This window comes from Netta rufina (genome assembly GCF_964035555.1).
Source record: "Netta rufina genome assembly, chromosome: 4".
Lineage (NCBI taxonomy): Eukaryota > Metazoa > Chordata > Aves > Anseriformes > Anatidae > Netta > Netta rufina.
Genome location: NC_140127.1, coordinates 36,375,980 through 36,399,691, shown reverse-complemented (window position 1 = coordinate 36,399,691; position 23,712 = coordinate 36,375,980). Strand labels below are relative to the sequence as shown.

The 23,712-nt window shown below is 36.8% G+C and overlaps 1 protein-coding gene across 4 annotated transcripts in view; it reads right to left on the bottom strand.

The window, feature by feature from the left end:
- INPP4B (inositol polyphosphate-4-phosphatase type II B) overlaps window positions 1-23,712 on the bottom strand; it is a 296,612-nt gene that overhangs the window by 52,876 nt on the left and 220,024 nt on the right. For all 4 annotated transcript variants that reach the window (XM_084285787.1, XM_084285788.1, XM_084285790.1 and 1 more), the window contains 3 exons: window positions 19,800-19,977; window positions 14,495-14,707; window positions 8,912-9,056 (listed from right to left, as the gene is read on the bottom strand). In XM_084285787.1, coding sequence (XP_084141913.1) covers window positions 8,912-9,056; window positions 14,495-14,707; window positions 19,800-19,977 — 536 coding nt within the window. The remainder of the gene's footprint in view (window positions 1-8,911; window positions 9,057-14,494; window positions 14,708-19,799; window positions 19,978-23,712) is intronic.

Sequence of the window (23,712 nt, the reverse complement as noted above, 5' to 3'; positions counted from 1 at the left end):
ACATATTTCAGTGTAAGAAATACAGACTGAAAAACCATTCCCTGGAAAAGAGCAGTTATGAAATTAGAGCCATCATGAAGAAAGCAGAACATAAGCCATCCGCAGTCCCATGCTGCAGCAAAAAGTTAATTTTATATGTCGCTGACAAAAACAGTATTGATACAATGCTTGCCAAAATCTGGTGTATCCATTTTAAAGACTCCTGGAAAAACAGAGAGCTTGAAAAGGAGAGCCACCAAGATTTAGGGTTTAAACTTCTTAAGCCTATCAAAAAGACTGAACAGAAACTTGATTTCTGCTCTTTATGAAGAGAAAATAAAGAGTACTAAAGGGAATAAAAGCAAAATAACCAAAGGCTGGCGGCTGCTGTAAGACACGGTCTAATTGAATTTTAAAATAAGGTAGACAACATACTGGAATTCAGACTAGGCTGATCACATGATCTGAATTTTCCTTTGTGGCCTTAAATTATAGTAATTTACTAAATTAATCAATAAATATATGCCAATGAAAGCAATTGCAGCAGAATGAGATTAAAAGGCAATGTACACTAAACCAGTGAACAGATCTGCAAGTGATAAGAAAATAATTTGTCTGTTTCTTACTTGAGCAAATAATGAAAAAGATCATACATAGCCACTTTAAAAAGTATTTAAAAAGTAGAGCTGAAGGCACAGCCAAGAGACATATGCCCCACTCTTATGGGAAAGCATAGCTGGATGCAGACACATACAATGATCTTCCAAGTACACTGATGGCTAGGGCAAGAAAAAAGAAGAATTTATTGATCTAGGCACACTTCATGAACCTGCTTTTACAACTCATATTATGTGGATAGTACTTAGAAGCTTTACCAACTCATTTCATAGAAGAGGTGGTCATATAGTGACCACAAAATTCAGGTAACACTTGAAACTTTTGTAACTTCAGGTAACACTTGGAACTTTTTTTTACTGAGTTGCCACTTAACCAGGCAATCCACATAATGCATTTCTGCTTTTTTAGGAACGTAACTTTGTACTTGTCCTTACTGAACTGCATCCTAATATTTTAGCGTTCCATTTCATCAACATCCATTCTAATCCTGCTCCCATGGTGCTTAAAGCCTCTCCCAGCCTTAAGCATTTGCAAATTTTATAAGCATCATCTATATTTCATAAGCCAAGTCAGTAGTGAAAATATTGAATAATACTGGACCCAGAACAAACGTAAGTGGATTCTGCTTCACACAGCCTTCCAGATTGGCAGTAAACCACCGATAACTACCTTCTGTTACGATTTTTGCACGTACCTTGTGCTGCAAAGATTCAAGATCAGTTGTATGTTGTTTTGTTTTTGTTTTGCTAAGATTATGATTGAAATGTAGTGCTTTACAAAGAAAAAAACGGGACTTATTTGATCGTATTACTAGTATAGGCAATTTTTGTCAATGACAGCTGCATTAAGAAGCAATTCAAATATTTGGAATTCTCAAGACCAATTTTTTCTTGAAGGACAGTCATGCTAATTGTATTAAAAATAAATTCTACTGAATACTTAAATTCACCAAGAAAACCATGCAGTGCCTACTCTCTATAGAGAACTTTACTATCATATGTACTTTGCTTTGTAGAATACAATAAAACCCATAAATTTGTAGGAAATCTTACCCTATTGGATAAATAAATACTAATTATAATATAAAATAGAATTGTACTTGGCATCAGGAGAGGAGAAAATACAATACCCCCAGATAATTATCTAAAACAATCAATCTGGTGCATGTTTTCACTGAAAATTTCTATTCACAACTAGTAAGGATGTCCAGGCCCCAGAAGGTGGAGCTAGTTAGCAGATCTAAGAAGGATTGCATTGTTACTTGAGAATAGAACATTTATGAATGGACAAATGTATTCTCATTTCTGTCCTTTTATTTTAAAGAAAAAATAGTGTTAAGATAAAAGCAAGTTTATGACAGACCAAGGTCTTTGAAAGGACAAAAGTGTAGGAGAGATCTTCATAGATGCTCCATATCTTTGGTCTGTGTTAAAAATCACTGTATGTCAGTTGTTATGATGTTTATCCTATTGCAAATACTCCAGGCAGGATTAAAAACATGGTTATCCATTAACAATGCACAAGTCTCTAAATATCTATCAGACACACTTACAGCAAATACTGAAGCTTATAAGTTGCACCTTGAATCAGAGAATCGTATTTATTAAACAAAAAAGAAGCACTGTATTTTGAAGCTTATGAGTAAACTCAATAAACAGGAAAATTGTCTTGTACACAAGGAATAAATACAGAATATTAATAAAATTCATCAAGAGATAATATGTGTAAAAAGAGCTTTAAAATCCTGATCTAAATTCATGTTTAGATTATCCTGAATTACCTTATTCTGACATTGCTCATGTGTGAGGGTACTGCGTGGTTACCAGGCACTGCTTACACATCTAAGAGTCTGGGAGAGGTCTTCTACTACTGAGACTGATGATAGCTTGGCAGAATCACATAAAGAAGGGAATGGTACAAATTACTGCTTTTGTGTCTAACGCATTCAAGTACTTACAGAAGCACTGATGCTTCAGATGTCATATTTATTTTAACTTGAACTTGCAAGATTTGCATCCTCAACTAAGTGGAAATAAAGGTCTTTCAAGAACACTTTAGAATTAACTGAATGAGTAAACACTTCAGAAAGGACATTAGCAGCAAGAATGTAAGCTAGAAGGAGACCACAAGGTAACTGTCAAGTTGCTAAGATGACACAGGCAGCCTGTTCTGTATGGAAAATTTAGGATCCAAACAGAGTCAGAGCCTGGTGATGAAGCAAGGAAACTCATTTCAAAAACCATCCTAGTCAGTTTCTGGATAGGAGAGTAAAACACGGCAGGCACATGAAAATGGAAAATGAAAGGATGAAATTAAAAGAAGAAATACTGTCACTATACAGTTAGTGTGAGACTAAAACATGAGTAAGTGCAACTAGGTTACTAGTCTGCTTCCATTGCTGGAGAGTTGTCAAAGTTCAATTTATGAGAGGATTTGCTCTATGGTTGCTGGAAAACATCTTGCAGTCCCACATTCTAACATGCCTGCACAGGCAAATGACCTGCTGAGCTCCCAACTAGTCATGTTTACATGCTAAAATTCAAGTTGCAGTATGTCAAACTGCATGTGAAATTTGATAAAGTTTGGCAGAAAAGCAAGGCATTTTCAGCATCAGACCTGCTGAACTGTTCATTAAAAAGTTCTGGTAATCAAACTGGAAAAGCCCTAGGGCTTTGCAACAGCACTCTTATCTCAGTTTACACTGGCAACAGAGGAAAAAAGCCAATTCTATCATTCCTGTCTGCACCACCTAAAAATCAGTGGAAATCTTTGATGGCCACAAGCGACCTTAAAATTTAAATGGTATGAAGTTAAAAGTGAAGTAAAAACAGAAGAAAACACATCACCACACTTTTAAAAGGACAAAGGGACTTAGACACTTCCTGTAATTGAGGTAACAGCAGCTATTGAAGACCTAACCATTTACAGTATCTAATCACTTATTCCCTTACTACCTGAATACGCAAAGCCCATGATAGGATTGAAATAACAGAAGTCAAGCAATATAAGTGAGTTGACGTGTCATCACCACAAACTGAATGTGTGATACAAAATCGAATGGCTTACGAAAAAAGGCAAGCCAAAAAAAATAAATAAATAACCAACCAACCCAGAACAGTAACAGTCCCCTCAAAAACAGATGGCGCAAACAGAACAAACTATGTAACCCACACCGTTTGAATTTATTCTTCCAGGATAGTAGCATGCTTCCTATTTCTTTCTTTTCCCATCCAGCTCTTTGAGCTCAGTTAACTCAAGAATGAGAGCTATGCTTTATGAGGAGGGATGAGGTTTTCTCCGTGTAATTCTGCCACATTTCTTACCAGAACATCACAAACCTGCATAAGTCTTCCTGGTATTTCTGCAGTTAGTATCACAGCAGTCTACTTCGACCACATAATTCTAGTGCCATGGGGAACGATTTTGAATTCTTGTAGATTTCTCTATCTACTCTATTCACCTGAGACTTTCTATACTTTCACATAGACTAATACTGAAAGTTGAAACTATCTAATCATACATATACTAGTGTCTCGGCAGCTTCTGTCACACTGAAAACAGGAAAAGATGACAGCAGCAATAGACAATGTTAAAGCTAATCTAAAATACTCAAAACATAAACCTTGCTATGGAAGTATTGTACGACCAGATGTTCTGATGTCTTCAGAAAACACTTTGTTCATTCAGTTAAACAGGTGAAGGAAAGGAAGACTTTTAAAGCTCTTGTCAGTAGCTGAATTACTGATAGAAAGTATTGCTGAACTGGTTATCTTATATTCTGGGCTCCATATAGTCCAATTATTCAACCTATCAAAAAGAGAAGGAAGGAAGATACAGGAGTGAGAGGGAAAAGAATAAGAGTGGAAAAACAGAAGTAGTACATTAAATTTTGGAATCAGAGTTGATTCAAAGACTATTTTACGAGAATAAGAAAAATCTAACGAAAAGGAATGGAAGAGTAAGTTTTTGAGAACTGTTCATTTCCTCAAAATATAGTTTCCTAGTTAAGGAGCAGACTGAAGGAGAATTTTACATCTTCCCAACTCAATCACATTTTCAAGTAAATGCCCTTCTTCCTGAAGGTGCCATCAAAACTAGACAGTTTTGTTTCACATTTCTATTGGCAATTGCATTTGGATGGATGTGATTCCCCAGGGCACTAAAAGACAGAAGAGTTTAATCTAGAATTACAGAGATCCCAGCAGGTACAAAATTACTCAAAAAAAAAAAAAAAAAAGTACATATACCCATAGCAATATGGCTATGAATATCCTTCATTTGAGCTAGGAAACATGGCACCATTCCCCAAATGACCTTGGTTACCTACAGTGAAGATTACCCTTGACCAATTCATCTGCCCAGCAGCATAGCTTATGACTCCATAATTAACTTCAGGCAAAATCCATATGCAACCCCAATGTTAGTTTAAATTCTTTGAGATAACTTGGTGGGATTTTGGATGCAGCAGGTTAGGGAGTACTCACACAAACAGCCAGTGGAGGAGCAGCTGGGTTTGATAATACTGATAGAGAGTTACAAAGAGCAGCTGGAAACAGTAGCCTCTTGTACCAGTACAGCTAGATGTGGAGATCCATCAGGGACTGTATAAGCCTAGGAGCAAACTTCTGCATTTTATTGGCATCTAATTCTCCAGGACAGGCTTTCACATTCCAACTCCAAAAAAAACCCACACAGTAAGGCAAAGGTAAAGAGAGAATTCAATGTTGTCAAGTAATTCTCCAAAGCAAGCCAGTCTCAAGCTAAAAAAAGGTAAAAAACAAAACAAAACAAAACAAACAAACCTTTCCTTTAAAATCCATCTGCTCTTCCTGATTTATCCTGCAGAGAAATCATAATTCTGCAAGTGATAAAACCATGGCATGTTACCTTGGTAACTGATAACTCAAATTCAGTCTTAAGAATACACTCAAAGGTCAGACTGCATGAAAAGTTATGCTAAGGAAGGTACAACTCATGTTGAAAGATAAGTACAAGAAAATGGTGCCACCAATATTTCAGATTACAAAGATTCCATAAAATAAATATAAGCATGCTGGGAAAAAGAGTAAGACCATAGAATGTCAGCATTGAGATTGCAAATCTAAGCCTATATTCACAAACTCTAAATATAGGTTACGGTAACATCTGTAGTAGCAGGAATATGCTATTGCTCAAAAACATCAAATTGCTGTCATAACTTTTTCTACCATCTAAAATGAATGCGATGCATTCTTCGCAATCTTTTCATTGTTATACGTATATAAAAATTTTCCATGGTAACAGGCAGGTTCAACTAATATAAGCAAACATTTTATCCCATACTTTAAGGCATACTTTTCAATGATTTGATCAAATCCATGCGTATTGCTTATTTTTCTTACAAACAGCAGCACAACTTTTCTTAGGATCAGCCTCAGCACTGAAGCAGTTTCAGACTCAAAGATCCGTGCCCATACACTTGCAGTACTACTCAAGTAGGTTATGCTCATATTATGGTAAAATATTTAAGCACAACATATTGCAAACTTTTCATTATGTGATTTTCATGCATTTTATGTATTAAAAATGCTAAATTTTAGAAGCGTATCTGCACGCAAAAGCATGCTATTACTTCATATCTAAGAAAAAGTTATGTACCAACACATCCAGGCTTCAAATATGAAACGGAGGAAATTAAGGCAGAATTTATAGCCTCAAACAGTATCTCAACTCTATGTAGGTGCTTCATAATGAATCCTCAGGGGTTCACGTCAAACTTGAGAGAAAGACGCAGAGAGAAATAAAACACTGTCACACAGAAGTTAAGCATGCAAAATTATGGACCCAAAGGCAATGGTTTTGAAAACTATCAGGCGATCAGGTTTGGTACACCCCTGGATAGTCCTTCAAAAAGCTTTTAAGCAAGCCCTACACAAGAAAACAATTTTAAAACAATTCCATTTCTACATGACTTCAAAACTCTTATAAACTGTCAAGGTCATGCCATGATGCTCTTATGAAAACACCATTAGGATATGATGCTTTCCTCAAACAGCAGAACATGAAATCAGTCATCTCCCCCACAAATCTTCTGCACTATGCACACAATCAGGTGTTGCAGAACACTCAGCACAACTCAACAAATACACTGACCCTACTCTCATAGAGAAGCATTTGCACTGATTCAAGAGTCATAGAGAAGATCCTGAAGTGAGGGATACATCGAAGAGAAGAATCTATCCCAGCACCACAGGCCTGTCATCTCCAGAAGGCAGCTTCTCAGCTGAACAAAATATGTCTTTAATCTTCTAACCATTACAATTATTGTTATTGCTTGAGGTACTTTTCATTCCATTTGGTAACTTATTATAATACTTAAAAGGAAACTTAAGGGTTTTTTGATTTTGCGAGCCAAAAGCTCTAATCATTATTTCATTTGCCTGTGTAGGATGTGAGCCTGAATCAGAACTAAGAATTCAAGCTTTATTTTTTTTTATTTTTTTTTTCAACTACAGTGAAAGAATCAAATAGACTGATGATTCTGTTTAAGCACATTTTATGGCTTATACAGGACAACAGAGGAGATATGCAGAGGGTTGAACAGATTGAGGGAAAAAACTGTAAATGTTCATGTTGCTAAACATGTCTATCTCTTGTTTTTATGGAGAGCAAACATCCAAAACAAAGAATAATCCTAAATCATGACTTTTCCAGACTGGGTTAAAAACAAAAGTCTCAAATTTTCTGTTGTAACTTAAAGACATTTTAACAATTGGAATACAGATAAAAACAGCACACGCAACTCTAAATTCCCACACAATTGCACTGTAGTAACATTGGGGAAGTTTGGATGAAAGTGTACTACTGCTTTATATGCAAAACATTTTTAATAGACATACTGGATTTTAGCTAGTAATAGAGAAAAGCTAGCTAACACAATGGGAAAAGGAAGGGAGTTAAGCACAAGAACAAATATTCAGTTTATTTCTTTTAAACAAAATCAGTATGGTTTGGTTCAATTTCTAAAAACTATTTCACTTTTTTTTTTTTTAATCTTCTTATCTGAAGGTCTGAAAAAAACATGGAAAACTTCTCCAAAAAAAAAACTAGTTGTGTTGATATTTTGTACATGTAAGTCTTCACTACAAAACAAAGATGATGGTATCTCTAATATCAGAGGGATAGTTGCCTATTAGACAAGCTCACAAAAGCAAATATGAGAAATACTCTGGTCTCCGGACTATTCATACAAAAACTTTTAAAACAAGTCCAGCATATCTGACACTGAAAAATAAGAATTCCAAGATGCCAGAAGAAATCACTCATACTGTTAGAAATGCTGACTTTCATAGATCAAGATTACAACCAAAATCCATTGCACAAAACAACAGAACTACACGAACAATATGCGGATGAAAAAAAAAGCTTAAATTCTTGTTACATGAGAAAAAAATTATGAAAGAATTTGCATTAACATTAGAATCCTTGATATAATATTAAGTCATTACAATATGGGGAAAAGAAAATGTAAAGGAAAATATAGGATAAAATACAAGGTATTTTTGTTTGTTTATTTTTTTAATGAGCCAGTTACGTAAAACTTCATAAAACCTGTTTTGTTTTGGTGTGGGGGTCATTTATTGATGAATAGCACAAGTCTGCTTTCCTTACATCTGGGATATCACCAAACAGCTGCTTCATTTGTTGCAGCACGCACTCACACTATGAAGTCGTTTGTCAGACTTCCAAAGCAGATCTTGACCAATGAGGAATGTAGCCATAGGAAAAGATCAGAAGTTTGGCGCCAAGGTCCTGCTGCAAAGTTGTCTTTGCACCATCTCACAGAATCACTCTACATAGCATTCAGTATTGACAAAGATGAACTTCTGCATTCAAGTTAAAACTAATTTTAGCAAATGAGAAAATGTATCCGTATCTCACAGAAAAGCAGATAGGTTTACAAGAGAACGACGTTCAAATACAATGTTCAACTTTTCTTCGAGTTTCCTAAGAGTTAAGGTACATCCCTTCTTTTTTTCTCAAAATGGTATTCAAGAAAAACCTAAAACAATCTGCATCAGCTTTCCAAGCAAAACATTGTGGTTTCAAAAGGTTTTCATGGAGCACAAAAAAATTGAGCACAGCAAGCAGTTTGAGTGCACAACTGAGATGCAATTTGATAAAGACTTCCATCATTCAAGGCTATGGCTGTGTAAAACCTTTCTATCAGCACTCCCATCATAGATACTATTGACTCCTCTATCTTATTTTTTTCTGTGGCTTTTTCTATTTGTATTTACTCTAGTCAATGATTAAAAAAAAGAAGGTTGCTTACCACCTGCATGCAACACCTTGCAATCTGCTGCTGAAGGGTCGCTTTCACCTTCTTTAGTTTTGCTGCTGTTGTCTTTTTCAAGCAGTCTGTCCACCATGGCAATAACACAGTTTAAACTCTTCCCAACGTTGGCCCACACCCTGTCCTGAAAAGAGCATAATTATTGCTGCACATTACCAAAAGATAGAGACAATATCAGCTTCTTATTAAGACCTTAAAATATAGACAGAGATGTGAAAATTACACAAATATTAGGTAATAGCATATTACTGGTTTTCTCATTCTACAGCTTTTTAATGGACTTCTCTCTTGCAGTGTAAATTAAATGCTTGAACTGTAACTGTGTTACTTTATTTATTTATTTGATACCAGAAAAAACTTGTACTTGAAACTCTACATATGCATGCAAAGTTATCTGTTTTAGGTCCAAACACGGGGAACTGAGCAGTTTGTCTATTTGACATTATGCAGTAATAGTATAGACATTTAAGACCTTGCTAAACGAAATCTTGTGCGCGACTACATGTTTTGCCATTGTACTTGGCAACCTCTTCTAGATATTTCACATATCCTCTATTTTACCACATCTTAGTCTGCTAAAATAGATGTAAAAATTACGCTGTCGTAACACATTTGAGGTAACACCATTCAGTTTTGTCCTGCACCTCACACACAGTCTGCAACCATGAGTTAATTCACTAAGTTTATAATAAATAAGAGAATTACATAAATAGTAGAGCAGTAGAAGAAAACCTGTACAATCAGAGGAAAAAAAGGGGGGTGGGGAGAATGTGGAGTGAAAGATCTGCTGCAGATCTCCATCCCAGTCAAAACCGAGGCACGGAGACACACGAAGGGTCCCCCTTCATGGGCTGGATGTTGTAGAGATCAACATTCTTGCACCTACTCTTGTGGGGCTGAGTAAGAAAAAGGAATAAAAATAATAAAAGAAAAGCCGTAACAGAAATGAGGCAGTACATAAGAGTAGTAATCAAAGCTAAAATCCCCTACATGTACATGCTTTAATACTGAGTCATTCTGACACTAATGCAGAGTAACCATAGTTTGCTTGAGGGTTAAAAATGGAAAGATAAATCTCTGATCTTCTTTTGACATTATAATAGCCAAAAGCATTATGTACACATCAGGCCTTGAGGAATAAAATGGAGTTTGCAAAAAGACAGAATGAGAGAAGGTCAAGGAATGCAACTGAAAACTCAAACCATACTTCCATTTAAGTGGTTACACTTGTAAACTTAGAAGTTGGGTGAGGGCAAAGAAGAACTGCTACCAAGGCAAACTTTTAACATAAAATTTACATTCGATTTCATGCCACAGTTCTTAAGCCATTCTCCTGACTGAGGGATCCCAGTTTTCCCTGTTCCCTCATCCTGAGCACACACCCTGTGACAAGCAGACATCCTGCCCTGAGGTAGACACAGGTCTGCAGAATCTGTAACAGCAACACAGATCGTCTTCTCCAGCTTTCCAAACCTGGAATTGGAAGGAATTTGTTGGGCTGCTGTAAGGGCACCTAGGTTTGCAGGTGGATGTAGAAATCAGGGACAAGCATGGGATGTCCCTCTTCCTGTGTAAAGGCATGCCTTGCATGCACCAGGAGAAAGGTATTGGTGATTTATGAGAGGAAGAAGCTCGTAGCTCTCACACAGAACAGCATTTAATCCAAAAACCTTTTTTTTTTTTTTTTTTTTTTTTTTTTAAAGTACTGAGCTCCTAATGCAGTAATTGGAAGTATCTGCACCCATACACATGAAACAAACCCTTAAACCCAACTACCTGAAACTCACAGGCATAGATACAATTTAAAGCGAAAAAAATGCAGAGGTACAGATTCCTTCGCCAGTTTAATCCTATGCATACCTCAAACGTTCCTAAAAACATTCAGAATATGGAAGAAATGATTGATTTCCACCACCCACAAGCAACAGTTTGGGGAAAAATGATTATATGAAGAGCAATGAGGTGCTGCAAAAAGTAAAAATCCTGGCCTCAAAGAGCTGCAAATTTTACTGGAGAGTGGCAGAGAATTTCAGCTTTTCTCATCACTGAAGTTGCTGAGCTATATGAACTCAAGTTGTTCGGCATGGCTGCAGCAACGTTATTTCCCTTTCCTCCCTCTGCTGGAGCAGTTCAATCCCAACACAGACAGTGTTTAGTTCTTAATGAGCGTCTGGAGTTATTGCACAAGGAACACAAATATGAGCTCTTGTTCATTTAGGAAAGAACACTTCCCTTTGTAAGCCAACTAACTACTAACCCAGCATTAAGATGATGTCTATAGAACATTCACACAACCATTCCCTGAGGGTTTAGAAGCAAAATTCATAAACATCTGTTGACAGAAAGCTCACTTTTATTATCCTACATCTGGCCATTTTACTTACGAGGAAGTGAAACACAGGAAGCAAGGGCCTGTTCCAGAGCTCTTTCTCCAGATAAAAGGTTCTTAGGATTCAAAGCCATCATTACAGGCAGACACAATAAGTAGATGTGTGTATCATTCATGATGTTCTTCTGCCTCCAATTATCGAAAAACAACTGCTTTCTGTTATTCTCCATGGGAAGAAATACATCCCTTTTACATTCTTTCTTGCCCCTTTCTATTCCTATGTTTTCCTGAACCCTAGCACACCTTCTGTGGCAACCTGCCTAAGAACTATGTCACAAGTGATCATCTTGCAGCATGTGTCAGGTTAAAGGACAAAACACACACACAGCCTCTCAAGTAGATATTCTAATAAGCCATCTGTGTGAAGTGAGGGACGAGAAGAAAATAAGTGTTATTTCTTGATAAACTGAAGTGCCAAGACCTTAGGCTCCACAGCGGGATGCTTATCCCCTGACACCAGTTCTCCCAGCAGTTGTGATAGGGCTAATTGGGTGGTACTACTGTGGTGTGAAGGATCAAGAGAAAAAAGGTTTCTGGCTCACTCTCATCACTTCTTTAAGCTCTAAAGTCAAACTAATGACAGAAAAAATGGAAATCTGCAACAGGGCTTGCCCTTGTTGGGGTAAAGCAGACTGAGACAAGTCAATGGCACCTTGACCTCTCCTACTTCCAAACCGGCCCTTTCACATACACCAATACAGCTGCATGCTTTACTTGGGCAAGTCTGACAGAGCAACTACAACCCCCATTGTTACAGAGATTCTGTGCTTCTTTCAAGATGCAATATAGGTTCATAGCCACATACAACCCTTCAGGCCCTTTTGAGGTATGCTCATAGGTAAAGCAAATATTTTAACTAATGTGCATGATTAACACCCTCCTGTGATATGACAGTGTTTTGGAATATATCACATGGGTCAGTATTTCAGAACCATGTCAGTATTTTGTACGTGACTTACTGGAAACACCATCTGATGTTCTCTGTAACTTAGCAGTTAAGTAGTCAGAAACATAGAGCAGAAACACCTCCAAGTGTCCATGTGCCTACCTTTTCTTGTATTATGCATGACAAAATGCTTTGTTCCCTCCTGCAAGGAGGTTCTAGGATAGCAGAAGCAGCTGGCAAGAGAAGACGAGAGTATCTATCCAGAGGCAATCTAATACCCAAGTTAAATATTTCCATCAACAGCAATGCTTTACTACTGCCTACATATACTGTGCAGATATAAACAGCTCAATCCATACTGCTGTCAGCTAAAGTGGGATCAATATTTGTACTTGATATCAAAGCAAAAGGCGCAACACAGTATTGCTATGGAGAAGAGGAAGGCTTTTAGGGAAACTGCTCAGTCAATGAAAGGGCACCCCCTGCACAATCAAGAAGCTGGGAGCTATTCCTTACTGATAAATTTGGATGCCAGGGATGGGGGAATCTTGTCAAGTTGTTTTAACACTCTGCCTTGAATTCACTTTTGTGATACAGTCTTCGGAAGTGAGTGGAACAGGGTCAGTCTAAATAGTTGTTGGACGTGATTGATTTAGACTGGGTAAAACTAAAATTGAAATTTCAATCACCAAAAGCAACTTCAGTGCTTGATAACAGTGGGAAAAAAATCAACAAAGGAGAACATAGTAACCTGCATAGAAAGCAAAATTTGCTTCTTTAATTAGTTGTCTCTCAGCATACATAAAGTTTTTTTTTTTAATGTTACGTGTACTCATTCTTACTATTTCCATCACAGTAATGACTGCTTGATCATTAAAACTCACATTATCCATTACGTCCATTGTCAGAAAGAACTGAAAATCAGTGGAAGCCTAATGATTCAAATTTAGAATAAAAAAAATTTCTCCAAGATTTATACTGTCTCAAGTTTGACACTGACTCAGACTCAGTTTAACTCAGAAAAAAATAGAGAAAAGATACACTTAATTTTAACCAAGCAGGTAATCTTACTAATTCATCAATTCATCACTACAGACTGATGCATTTCTGTATTGTAGTATTAGTGGCAAACATCTGGCAAAAAAAAATCAATAAGAAACCAATGAAATAGAGTAAAGCTAGCTGTTCTGCAATGACAGAAGTACTAAATGAAAATACAACTTGCACAAAAATGCTAATTCTCCCGTCTGTCAAATCTATTGGGATATTTATTTTTCTGAGTGTCTCAGTAGCTAGAATGAAACAATTTGGCTATCATTTTAAGGAAAGAAGGAATGCTCTAGACCCTCAGGTTCAAGAGAAAACACAAACAAGTGATTCAAGGCTCTGAAGTCGGAAGACAAATAAAAGAAAGAGTTAATTATTTATTGTTTAAATTTCATGACTTCTTAATGCATGGGCTTAAAGATAATTCTTTTCTCTAGAAGAAATATATTCTTCCTCCCTTATTTTATGGTATGGATAAAAATTACAGTTCAGGTGTAGGTACTGCAGCTCAAAGATATTAATTATTTACAATATGGATTAATATGCTAGAATCCTTTACTTTTATGAGCATACAGTGAAGCATATGAACCTGAACTGAATAAAAATAGCTTGAATAAAAACAGGGTGTATATATAACAGAAGCAGACATATAATCAACACATCCACCAAAACAATTAATTTACAAAAAGCTCAGCCACAAGTAATACAGATCTTTGTAAAATATGCTAAGAATGTTCAAATCTAAAAGCCATATTTCATTCTGTTATGTAATCTCAGATATCCTCTAAGAAAACGGTCTAAGGGAAAACAGTTGTTTCTATGTGAGTTAACTCATGCATGTTTAAACTACTGGTTTTTTTTGGGGGGGGAAAAGAAGAAGAACAACAAATCAGTATATGCCTTTTCAGTCTCCTTCAGTCTGCCTAGCTAGCAAAACCAACTCAAATAATAGTAAAGTACAACTACTTTCCTGCCTGGGCAAGAAGATTCTCATCATCCTCGCCATTATACACTGCGCAGAAGCACGCAGTACTAAGGAAAGCTTTTCAAGTTAGTTTCAGGAAGATGTATATATTTGAAGTTCCAGTAACTCAAGATATATCTGAAAATTGCTATTTAAAGGTTTTGAACTCATTTTTTCCCCAACAAAATGTGACAAGGATGGTAGAGCTTGCATTTGTTTATGTTGGTTTTTAGGTTTCAGGATTCAATGCCAACCAAGAGTTTTCTGACTACTTACCCACTCTTCTTCATCATACTCAGAATGATGGGGTATAGAGTCCTGTCTTCTAATCTGAGAAGGATGATCCTGATGCTTTAGGTCATCACTCTCTTCTGCACTGCTTCTAGGCACAGCTGGTTTCTTGAGGACACAGCCGGGTCGGGCTGTGTATAGTGCTAAAAGGGCACTTCTGACCAGCTGATCCTTAAACGCGTGCACAAATAACTCTGTCTAGAGAAAAAACACACACATACACTGAATGCAAGGTTAGGTCAAAGAATGTAATAGAACAGCAAAGCTATTACAACACTGAATTACCCTTAGAGGCAGGGATGTTTGTGTTTCAGGTCAGCCTAAGGGGCAGAAAAAGAAGTAAACCAGCAAACAGTAAGGAACAATTCAAGAGTTTTTGGGACATCACTGCATTCTACAATCCCATTGTTGTACAGATTAACACAAAAGAACTGTACCTGTCAGAGATCATCACCTTTTCACACAATCCTCTTTTATTTGAGCTCTAAATTGTGCCTGCAGAGACAAGCCTCTATAAGGACCAGTTCCAAGAGCACCCGACCACTGCTTAATCATATCCAAGTGTTAGAAAAAAAACATCATTAACAAATAGAAGAATCTCCTTGAACAAAAACACTCCACACTACACTGACAAAACTGAAGTATCTGCAAAAGCAGTGTTCCATGTGTAAGCTCTGGTACTTGTAGGTACCAACCTGTACCTACAATTTCCACCTTTAATTCATTTATTTTTTAAGAATGAAACCCTTGAAATAATTTTTCCAGGCTCTCTGAGGATGTTACTCAACTGACCATCACTATCATTTTTAAGTTCTTGTTGACTGTGACAGATGGAAGATCACCTTATTTCTAAAAACCTCCCATCTCCCTGCATTATTTACTTCTACCATAAGAAGAAAAGCAAAAATGTTTATGTCCCTGCTTTCTGCATATGGTCTTTAGCACCTCCAGCCTCTGTCTCTAAATAACTGCATGAACTTCTCCACTGATATTTTCAGTCATTCTCAAGTTACAGTCAAGTCACAATATGAAGCGTGATACTGCAAACAAATGAATTCAGGGATGAGAATATAAATTAGCATTTTATTAGTTCCACTGTATCTCAGTGCAAAAGGCTTTTGGAGCCCCCATAAGAAAAAGATTAGAAAAAAAGATTAAAAATTAACTGAGGGCTGTAGATCATGTTTGTAACAGTATGCCAGTGCTCCATAATTAGACTTGCTTCAATGAGCATAGGAAATCCTGACTTCCCAAGGTATACATCCCTATCCTCAGTATAAGGAAGGCATGCAGGAAAGCATGAAACAGACCTTATCCTTACAAGCCACTAGATGTGCTGTGTCAACTTTTTCTAACCTGGTAGAAGATTGTTCTTCCTGACTCTTTATTTTATTTGGGGCTATTATATCCTTCAAGGATATACCTTTCGAAAAGCTCTGGTTCTCCATACTTGCTCTTGTCACCCGTGTGCCATGCACACCCGTCACACACAACATGGGGCCCTATCTCTGCTGGCCGGTTCACTTCATCAGCTGACAAGAACAGCTGAGCTGCAGAGGACGAGGCACAAGCACATGTCCATTTTCACCACATGGCAGCAACCACTAGCAAAGCAGCAGAGACAGATAGCCAGGGAGAATCACAGTTTTGGTTATTTCACAGAAATGCTCATCAGGGTTCATCTGTCAGAGATGGGTGAGCATACACCCCATCAATACACCACAGCCCACCCACACTGCTCTAGCTCCTCTCCCTGGTCAGACGCCTTGGCTCACAGGTTGATGAAACACTTTCTCATTCCTTTCATACCATAATAACACCCACCAAGTTCTAAGTATCAGCCTCTAGCTTCCTGGAAATCTTTCTCCCAGTTTCTGCACTCCTTCCTTCTGTTCTTAGCTTTTTGCTAGCACTTGCTTCACTTTTATAAGCCTCCACTCATGCTCAACTTATTTCTTTCCATGGTTTCTTCCCTCCATACCACCCACCTCAAAAGCTGACATTTAGACCACAATGCTCCAAAGAATCGTGGTTTTCCTTTAAGACCCAGCTGCTGAGGTTGGGAACCTGCATGAGAAGTGTCTGCTCTTTACAGGTTTAATAATGTTTTGGGGAAAAAAAAAGAAACAAAACTATTTTGATCCTTAATGGCTGCAAAGAGAAAGCCTGAGAATTTCCTACATATAAAACTCACAAGGCTCAATAAAACAACGTACGAATATCTAAGCTAAGTCATCATCATTATTATTATTTTAATTAAGACTTCTTTTGGACCTGATTTGAGATTCTTTAGTGATTGGGCTTGAGAAACGCTGCTTAGCTCTGGCAATTTTATCAGACCCATTCTGCCACCTTCTTACTAACTTAGTGCCCAAGAGAAAGGGTACTTAGAGACAATTTTCTTATTTGTAGCCCTTCAGAACTGCCTCACTGCAGTCCTGAGCTGCACTGCAAGACTATTTCAGTTTTCTACATTTCCAGGTTCTACATGATACATGCTCAGAAAACAGTCTTTGGGTAATATTGCCACCAAACCCTATCAAAATTTCCTATAAAGACGAGACAAATTTTGACTTGCACAGCTGTCTTGTCTCTTGTGGTAATAGTAGAGCTTCTCTTCAAAGCTGCTCTGCAATTCCTATTAAAACAGCACAAACTATTTATCTGTCCTTACAAATGGCAATACCATGGTTTTGCTGAGGTTTGAGGTACCTCTCTTCCCCCTCAAGATTTGCTTGAGATCATATCTGGTCTCCACATGAGGAATGGTAAATCCAAAAAAAAAAGCTTTGAGTTTTAAAAGTATTGGACAACTTAAAGTCAGAAAAGTCCACTATGACTGAGATGTATATTAAGTAACTATCTGAAAAGTTTATTGAATTTAATTTCAATGTAAATATGTTATAGGGAAAATGTATTTTTAAAAAAAGCAAGTTGGCATGGAAGTGAATCACCGTTTTTTCACAGAGAGACTAAAATTCTTCTGTAATTAAATTCCATTCAAGGATTCCATTGGTTTAACAGCAATCTACATTTAACTACAGTTTCTTACAGCTAAATTTGCAGAACATCACTATTTATAAAATCTTATAGAAGGCACAAAACAAATATATACAAAGAAATGCAAACTTTGCAAGTTCTTTTGGATACTTGACTAAAGAGTATTTCTGCAAATAAAGATAGGCATAACTGGAAAATGAATTTATCAAGCCTTCTGCAAGCTGCAAACGCTGATATACTTGTCGACAGCTAAAGGCTTCTTTAATCAATTAGCAGAAAATGTTGATAAAAGATTAGTCTCAGGAAAACTGTACAGTAAATTGCAAATCATATACAGAGAAGTAAAACCATGCTTAATATGAGAAAATAAGCTCAATATAAGAAAATAAGCAGCAGTGGAATTATTTAATTTTCACTTCCAACATGTGCGGCCACCAGTCCCTCCATTTGCAACAAAAATCCCTAACTGTAATTCACATTTTTCATAGCTCAGTTTTATTTACTACTACCTACTATTTTAGAAAGAATCATTCTCCATATGAATTTTAATATCATCTTAAGGTTAAAAAAAAATATGCCTTTAAATGAACTCAAGAAATTTAATCACCAGCCAAACTGTTTTTCCCAATTTCTTCAAACATCTGTTTAATTTCTCAATGTGTATCAAGTTAAGTCACAGAACATTTCTTTCTTACAGGTAAAAGGTACACAAAAGGTCAAGTGCGACAGCATCTGATGTGCCTCAAAAACACAGGTAGACATCACGTAATTCTAACCGGAAAAGTATGCCAAGCTATCTTAATTATCAGGGACACTCTTCTAAGCCCCGGCCTCTCATACTCTACCAGGTGATATAGATGGATAAGTTATCTTCCAATATTGAGATATTGCTTTGTGTTAACCATATGGGATCTAGTTGTAGCACCAAGTGGGTTTGGTCAATGGGAGTTTTTGAAGCTTAGCCTTGTGCTTCCCTGAAGTCGTTCCTTGGTCTTTCCTTTCCTCCCCAGCTCTCATTCCTTCTTTATAAGCAGCTGTCCTTCTATACCAGCTTCCTCAGGAATAATCCCAACCCCTTTTTCACTTGTCCTCTTCTCAGACTAAACATGGGAATATACCTGCACATACATTTTTCTTTGAACTAACTCCTAATAGAGCAGCTGTATTTTTTCTATGACCAGCTAAAAAAGTTCTCCTTCAGTACTACATGGAGAGGTCGGCTACAATTGCCACAAAATGAAACTATATTCCTCTCTTTTGTTTCCAGGCTGAATTCTACTTTCCTATGTATCCCTTACATTTGCAGCTACTCGACTGTTTCTAAAGTTACTGTGGATTTACACATCTTTAACCGAAAGCAACATTTGTCTCCCCCTGTGGCTCCAGCGTAATGCCTTCACAGTATGTGACTGAGCTCAGTATTGAGATTTGAAACTCTCACATTGAATGATGTACTGCTGGGATAATAGTGCTCAACAGACCATAGGGGTTGCAACTTCCAATAGCTGAAGATATATTGAAATGATTACTGATAGTGTATTAAGTCATATTGAGATCACGTTACAGAAGGTATGGCCCATGAAGCGATGGGAAACTTTTTAAACCCCTCTGGCTATAGCTATAGTGCTTAATATTTTCACAGGATAACATATGCTTAAAAGTACTTCACAGACTTCAGCTAATCTCCAAAATCACTCTGAGAGACAGGTGGAAAAATATTATCTTCCTTAATTTAGAGCTAAAGAAACTAAGATGAGGAGGTGCCTACAGCTACAAAAGGAAATAATAGAAGAAAGAGGATTAAAATTTGAGACCTCCTGGTTCCAACTTATCCTTCCAAACTGCATCACCATTTCTGGTCATGCTATTATTCTAAACCTTAAGCACTGGCTTGAGCTACCTCCCATAGGCAGTAGTTTGAAGTATCACAGAAAGAGAAATAATAGTTTATCCCACCACATATCCTCCAATTTACTTACAATAACCTATTTTTGAAAAACCTCAGTATGTGGCCACTAGAGGATAACAAAGACATATGAAATTAAGTTAATTATACTTTCAAATAAAGACAACCCTTATAAATTTCATTAATTTTCTACATGGAAAGCCTACAGAAATGCAAAAAAAAATATATTATTTTTCTGATGGCAACATTTTGAAGCTTATTTTAACAGAGCTTATATAACATTTCTTAATGCTATGAAAAGCAACTTATGCAGGAAAAAAAAAACCACAGCAGCTAGAGACTTGGTTATTCCATTTCCCATTGCAGTGAAGATTTGAATCTTACTTTTTCTGAAAGCATCTTTAAAGAGTTCTTCAAGCTGTCTGGAGAATGCTGGCTTGCAGAATTAAGCAGCAGGTCTGCATGGCTTGATATGAGAGGTTGTAGATGATTGATGTTGCTGAGAACTTCTTTTGCCTTGGCTGTGTTTTCAGGTGAATAGTAAATACACTGGTATCCAGTACTGTAACAACACAGGAAGAGACAATGTCAAAATGATTTCTGCTATTACTAACCATGCTTAATGTGCTAAAAATATTAACGTTAATGTTGTAAGAATGACAGATACCCAAACTTGACTGATACGGATAGAAATGCTCCTTCCTTTAAGGGTAAAAACAAGTCCTTATCCGAACATTAGAGAATAATGGACTGCCCACCACCAAACATCCAGATAATACTGTTCAACCTAATTTTGACTAAAATAAACAAAAATCTATTTTCCTTATTTTTTTTTTTTTTGAATGTGATTCTGGAGAAAAGAAAGGTTTGACCAGGTCAGATAATAATCACAAAGAACAAAAGGCTCCTTTACTTTTCCATCTCAATTCCCCTTTCATATTAATAACTACGTTATTTCCAATAAAGTTATTTCTAAGAAAAGCCATGTGTCTAGTTTAGCAATGCATCCAGTTTGCAAGAAGAGACACAGAAATGTGGTATCAAAGGGAAATATGAAGTTAATTACTACAAAAATACACAAGCACATACTGCTAATTTTAACTGTTTACAAACTACTGCACTTTATTTGCATGATTTGTTTTCCTTCTGAAAACCTACCCCTCTTCCCCAACACTTACTAATTATACAATATCCTTTTATACCATTATTCCAAAATATGATTTTTAAGCACTGTGCAGTCTTTCCAGTATTTTGCTGTACCAAAAAGTTCCCACTTAGAACTCCTGCACACAATTCTTCCTTTTATAAAGCCCTGCTGCAGTCCTTCAGAGAAACCAAAGTGTTTTGCAGATTCAGACTAATTTGTAACATTAACACAGGAAGGAAAAAAAAGAGGGCAGCATACAAAACGTGGGTGCCCAGTCCATTTTACTCCTCTGTACCCTGTGCACAGCATGAAGTTTATGCATGTTTTCAACAGCTTTCACTTGATTAACCACTCAATGGAGAGCTCAAGGAACAGGTATGACATCGCCTAATGTCTTCTGGAATAAAAAACGGTTACCAGGCAGTTCCAAAAGCCTGTACATGAAATGCCCAGTTGGCTACCTCATGTAATTATTAATACGTATTTAGTTGTCACCAAGCAGCTCCTAGAACATCAACAACGACAGAGCATTGCACACACTCCCCAGCTGCCCCTGTATGCATCTCCTCTTTCCCCTTGTGTCTTTCCTTCATTCATCCTTGCCTCTCTTCTGCCCTTCTCCCTCCCAGCTTTATATCTTAACTTGAAGATCAAGACCTGAATTTTGACACTCAGGCAGTTCTTTGAACTTCAATGATAGTTGCTTTTCATTTTAGTCTTTTTTTTTTTTCAGATCTTTTCACTCCCATTTCCTCTTTATTATCTCTTCCAGTTCCCACTCATTAGCTTTCTACAAATAAGAAATTAAATTTAATTGGATGTAAGACATACACACATTCAGAAGTCCAAATGAAGTCACTCTCACAAAATCTAAAAGGCTTAAATCTTTTTGCAAATAAGAATAAGTTGAAGCAGTCTTAAAGTTAAGCATCTTGCTTAGGTACTTGGCAGAGTTACTGTCCCAAATCACACGATATCCCATCCTAATTTTCCTTCACTAATGCCTCCATTTTAGATATAATTCTTTGTAGAAGTGGTCAGGATGAATGACATCTGAGTCAGTGAGGCATTGCCATGCTGTCAACCACACCAAAATTACGACGTCTCCAATTCACAGCCCACTAAATGAGGTACTGGCTACTAAGTGCAGAGGGCAGAATTCTGAATATTTCAACAGAACGAATTGTTGAAACCATCTCTCCTAATGAATTGTGAAAAAAAAATAAAAAAATAAAATCTTGCCCCTCTAAGAAATGAGGAAATGGTCACAGCTCTGCCTTTGAGGTGGCAACACTGTCAGTCAAATTAGATCCATTGCTTCATCTACTGCAACTCTCAAGCTGACAGATTCAGTAGAGGGCACAGACAAAGATTAACAGTCTATGTTAATTGTAGCAAAGACAGTCTTAACACTGAATAATCTCTAATTCCCCTTCAGTCTTCTTCCTTCCTTTATCAAACAGCCTTTTTGCAGGCTGAATTTGGCTAACACTGTTATCAAGCTCACCATGCACATACTCCATTCTGGGATTCCCCTCAGCCCTTAATTCCCAGATCTTTTTCACTATCTCCCAACTCTAAGCTTCAGTGAATATTGCAGCAGAAAAGCTACAGACAATGCTATAAGACAGACAGAGATGCTAACCCTGTGGGTAGTTCTCATTCTATAAAAGTCAGTCATAGCTTTTAAATAAAAGACATTGTGAAGAGAGAATTACTCTTTCTTTAGAAGGAGATTTCCTATCAAGCCTCATGATTTAGCTAATTTTAACCTTTCCCTCAAACCCCAGAAAACACAAAAACAAGCCCAAAATTCAGTTTCTTCAGTACAAGTCCAAAGGAAGTGAGCTATTGTTTTTCAGATACAACATGCCTGGGGGGATATCTGGCGTTTCATAATTGATGTGTCCCAACACTGTTGCATCTAAGATTAGTCTGAAATTTTCTGTGGCTTACCATTCATGAAAAGGCATTTATGCTTCCAATTCACTGAAATGAGCCTCCTTATAAATAAGTACTATTAGAACTTGCTGCTAAATATAGTTAATGCACATCAGTAATACTCATCAGTGATACCGCTTTAAAGAAGCTGCTGCTCATAGAAGATGCACAGAATACAGAGAAACTTTCTACAGGTGTTCTGATGTAGAAACTAGATGAAAGGAATAACAGGTAAGAAGAAAACTTCTGCATTCGGTAAAAGACCACATGGGTAGGCCCAGTGCAGGAAATCAGCAACACTATGAAAAACTACCCTTGATAAATAGAATATATTTTTGATTATGTATCTCTTGAATGTCTTCTGGGTTAAGTTTCAGAAGTTTCACTTCGCATAGAAAATGACTTTTGCATCTTGGCACCATCATTACCAACATCCACGTGAGTGTCAGTAGTCATTTAGGCTTTAGAACTGCTTTAATAACAATATTATGTAATCGGATAAAGACTATATTGACTAAATCTGCAATTTTAACTTTAAGTTAACAAAGTTTTTGCCTGAGAATAAATACTGCAATATGCTAAACATCTAATTTTTTAATGACACTCAGAGTAACTCTACTCCTGCTGTTAACTAAGTCATTTGTGTGGCTGAGTTAAATTGTCACCATCTGGGACTGGGTTAAAATCTTTTTAACAATGAACATTTGACCTTAGATTTTTCACAGTAAAAACTGCAGACATCAATATCCAGAATACAGTTAAGGAACATAAAACAAAACCCCCCTCCCAGGTAATCTTGAGCTTATGTATGCTAGTGAAACTACCAGCATGGTGGCTTGTTTTTAAAGGATCTCATGTAACCTGCATGAAGTGGAAAGTTTTGATCAAAACTCAATTGATCACATAAAAAACAGGACAATTCACTGTACCAGGAAATAAAAGCAAGCTATGTGATCAGGGCTAAGATTTGGAAAATAGGAGAGATCAGATTTTTCAATGGATTTTTGTAATTTCTCTAAGATTCCCTTGAAATTTGTTTTGAATACTAAGGAAAATTATGATATTTTACTGGTTCTATCTAATTTGTCTTTACTTATAAAGTCTGAATCCTCATCTTGAAGTGATGATCAAGGTTGTATGCATAGAGCTTCTGTTGATGTTCTTCTGTTGCCTCCCAATTCAAATTCTATCTGACTCTTGGAGAAACAC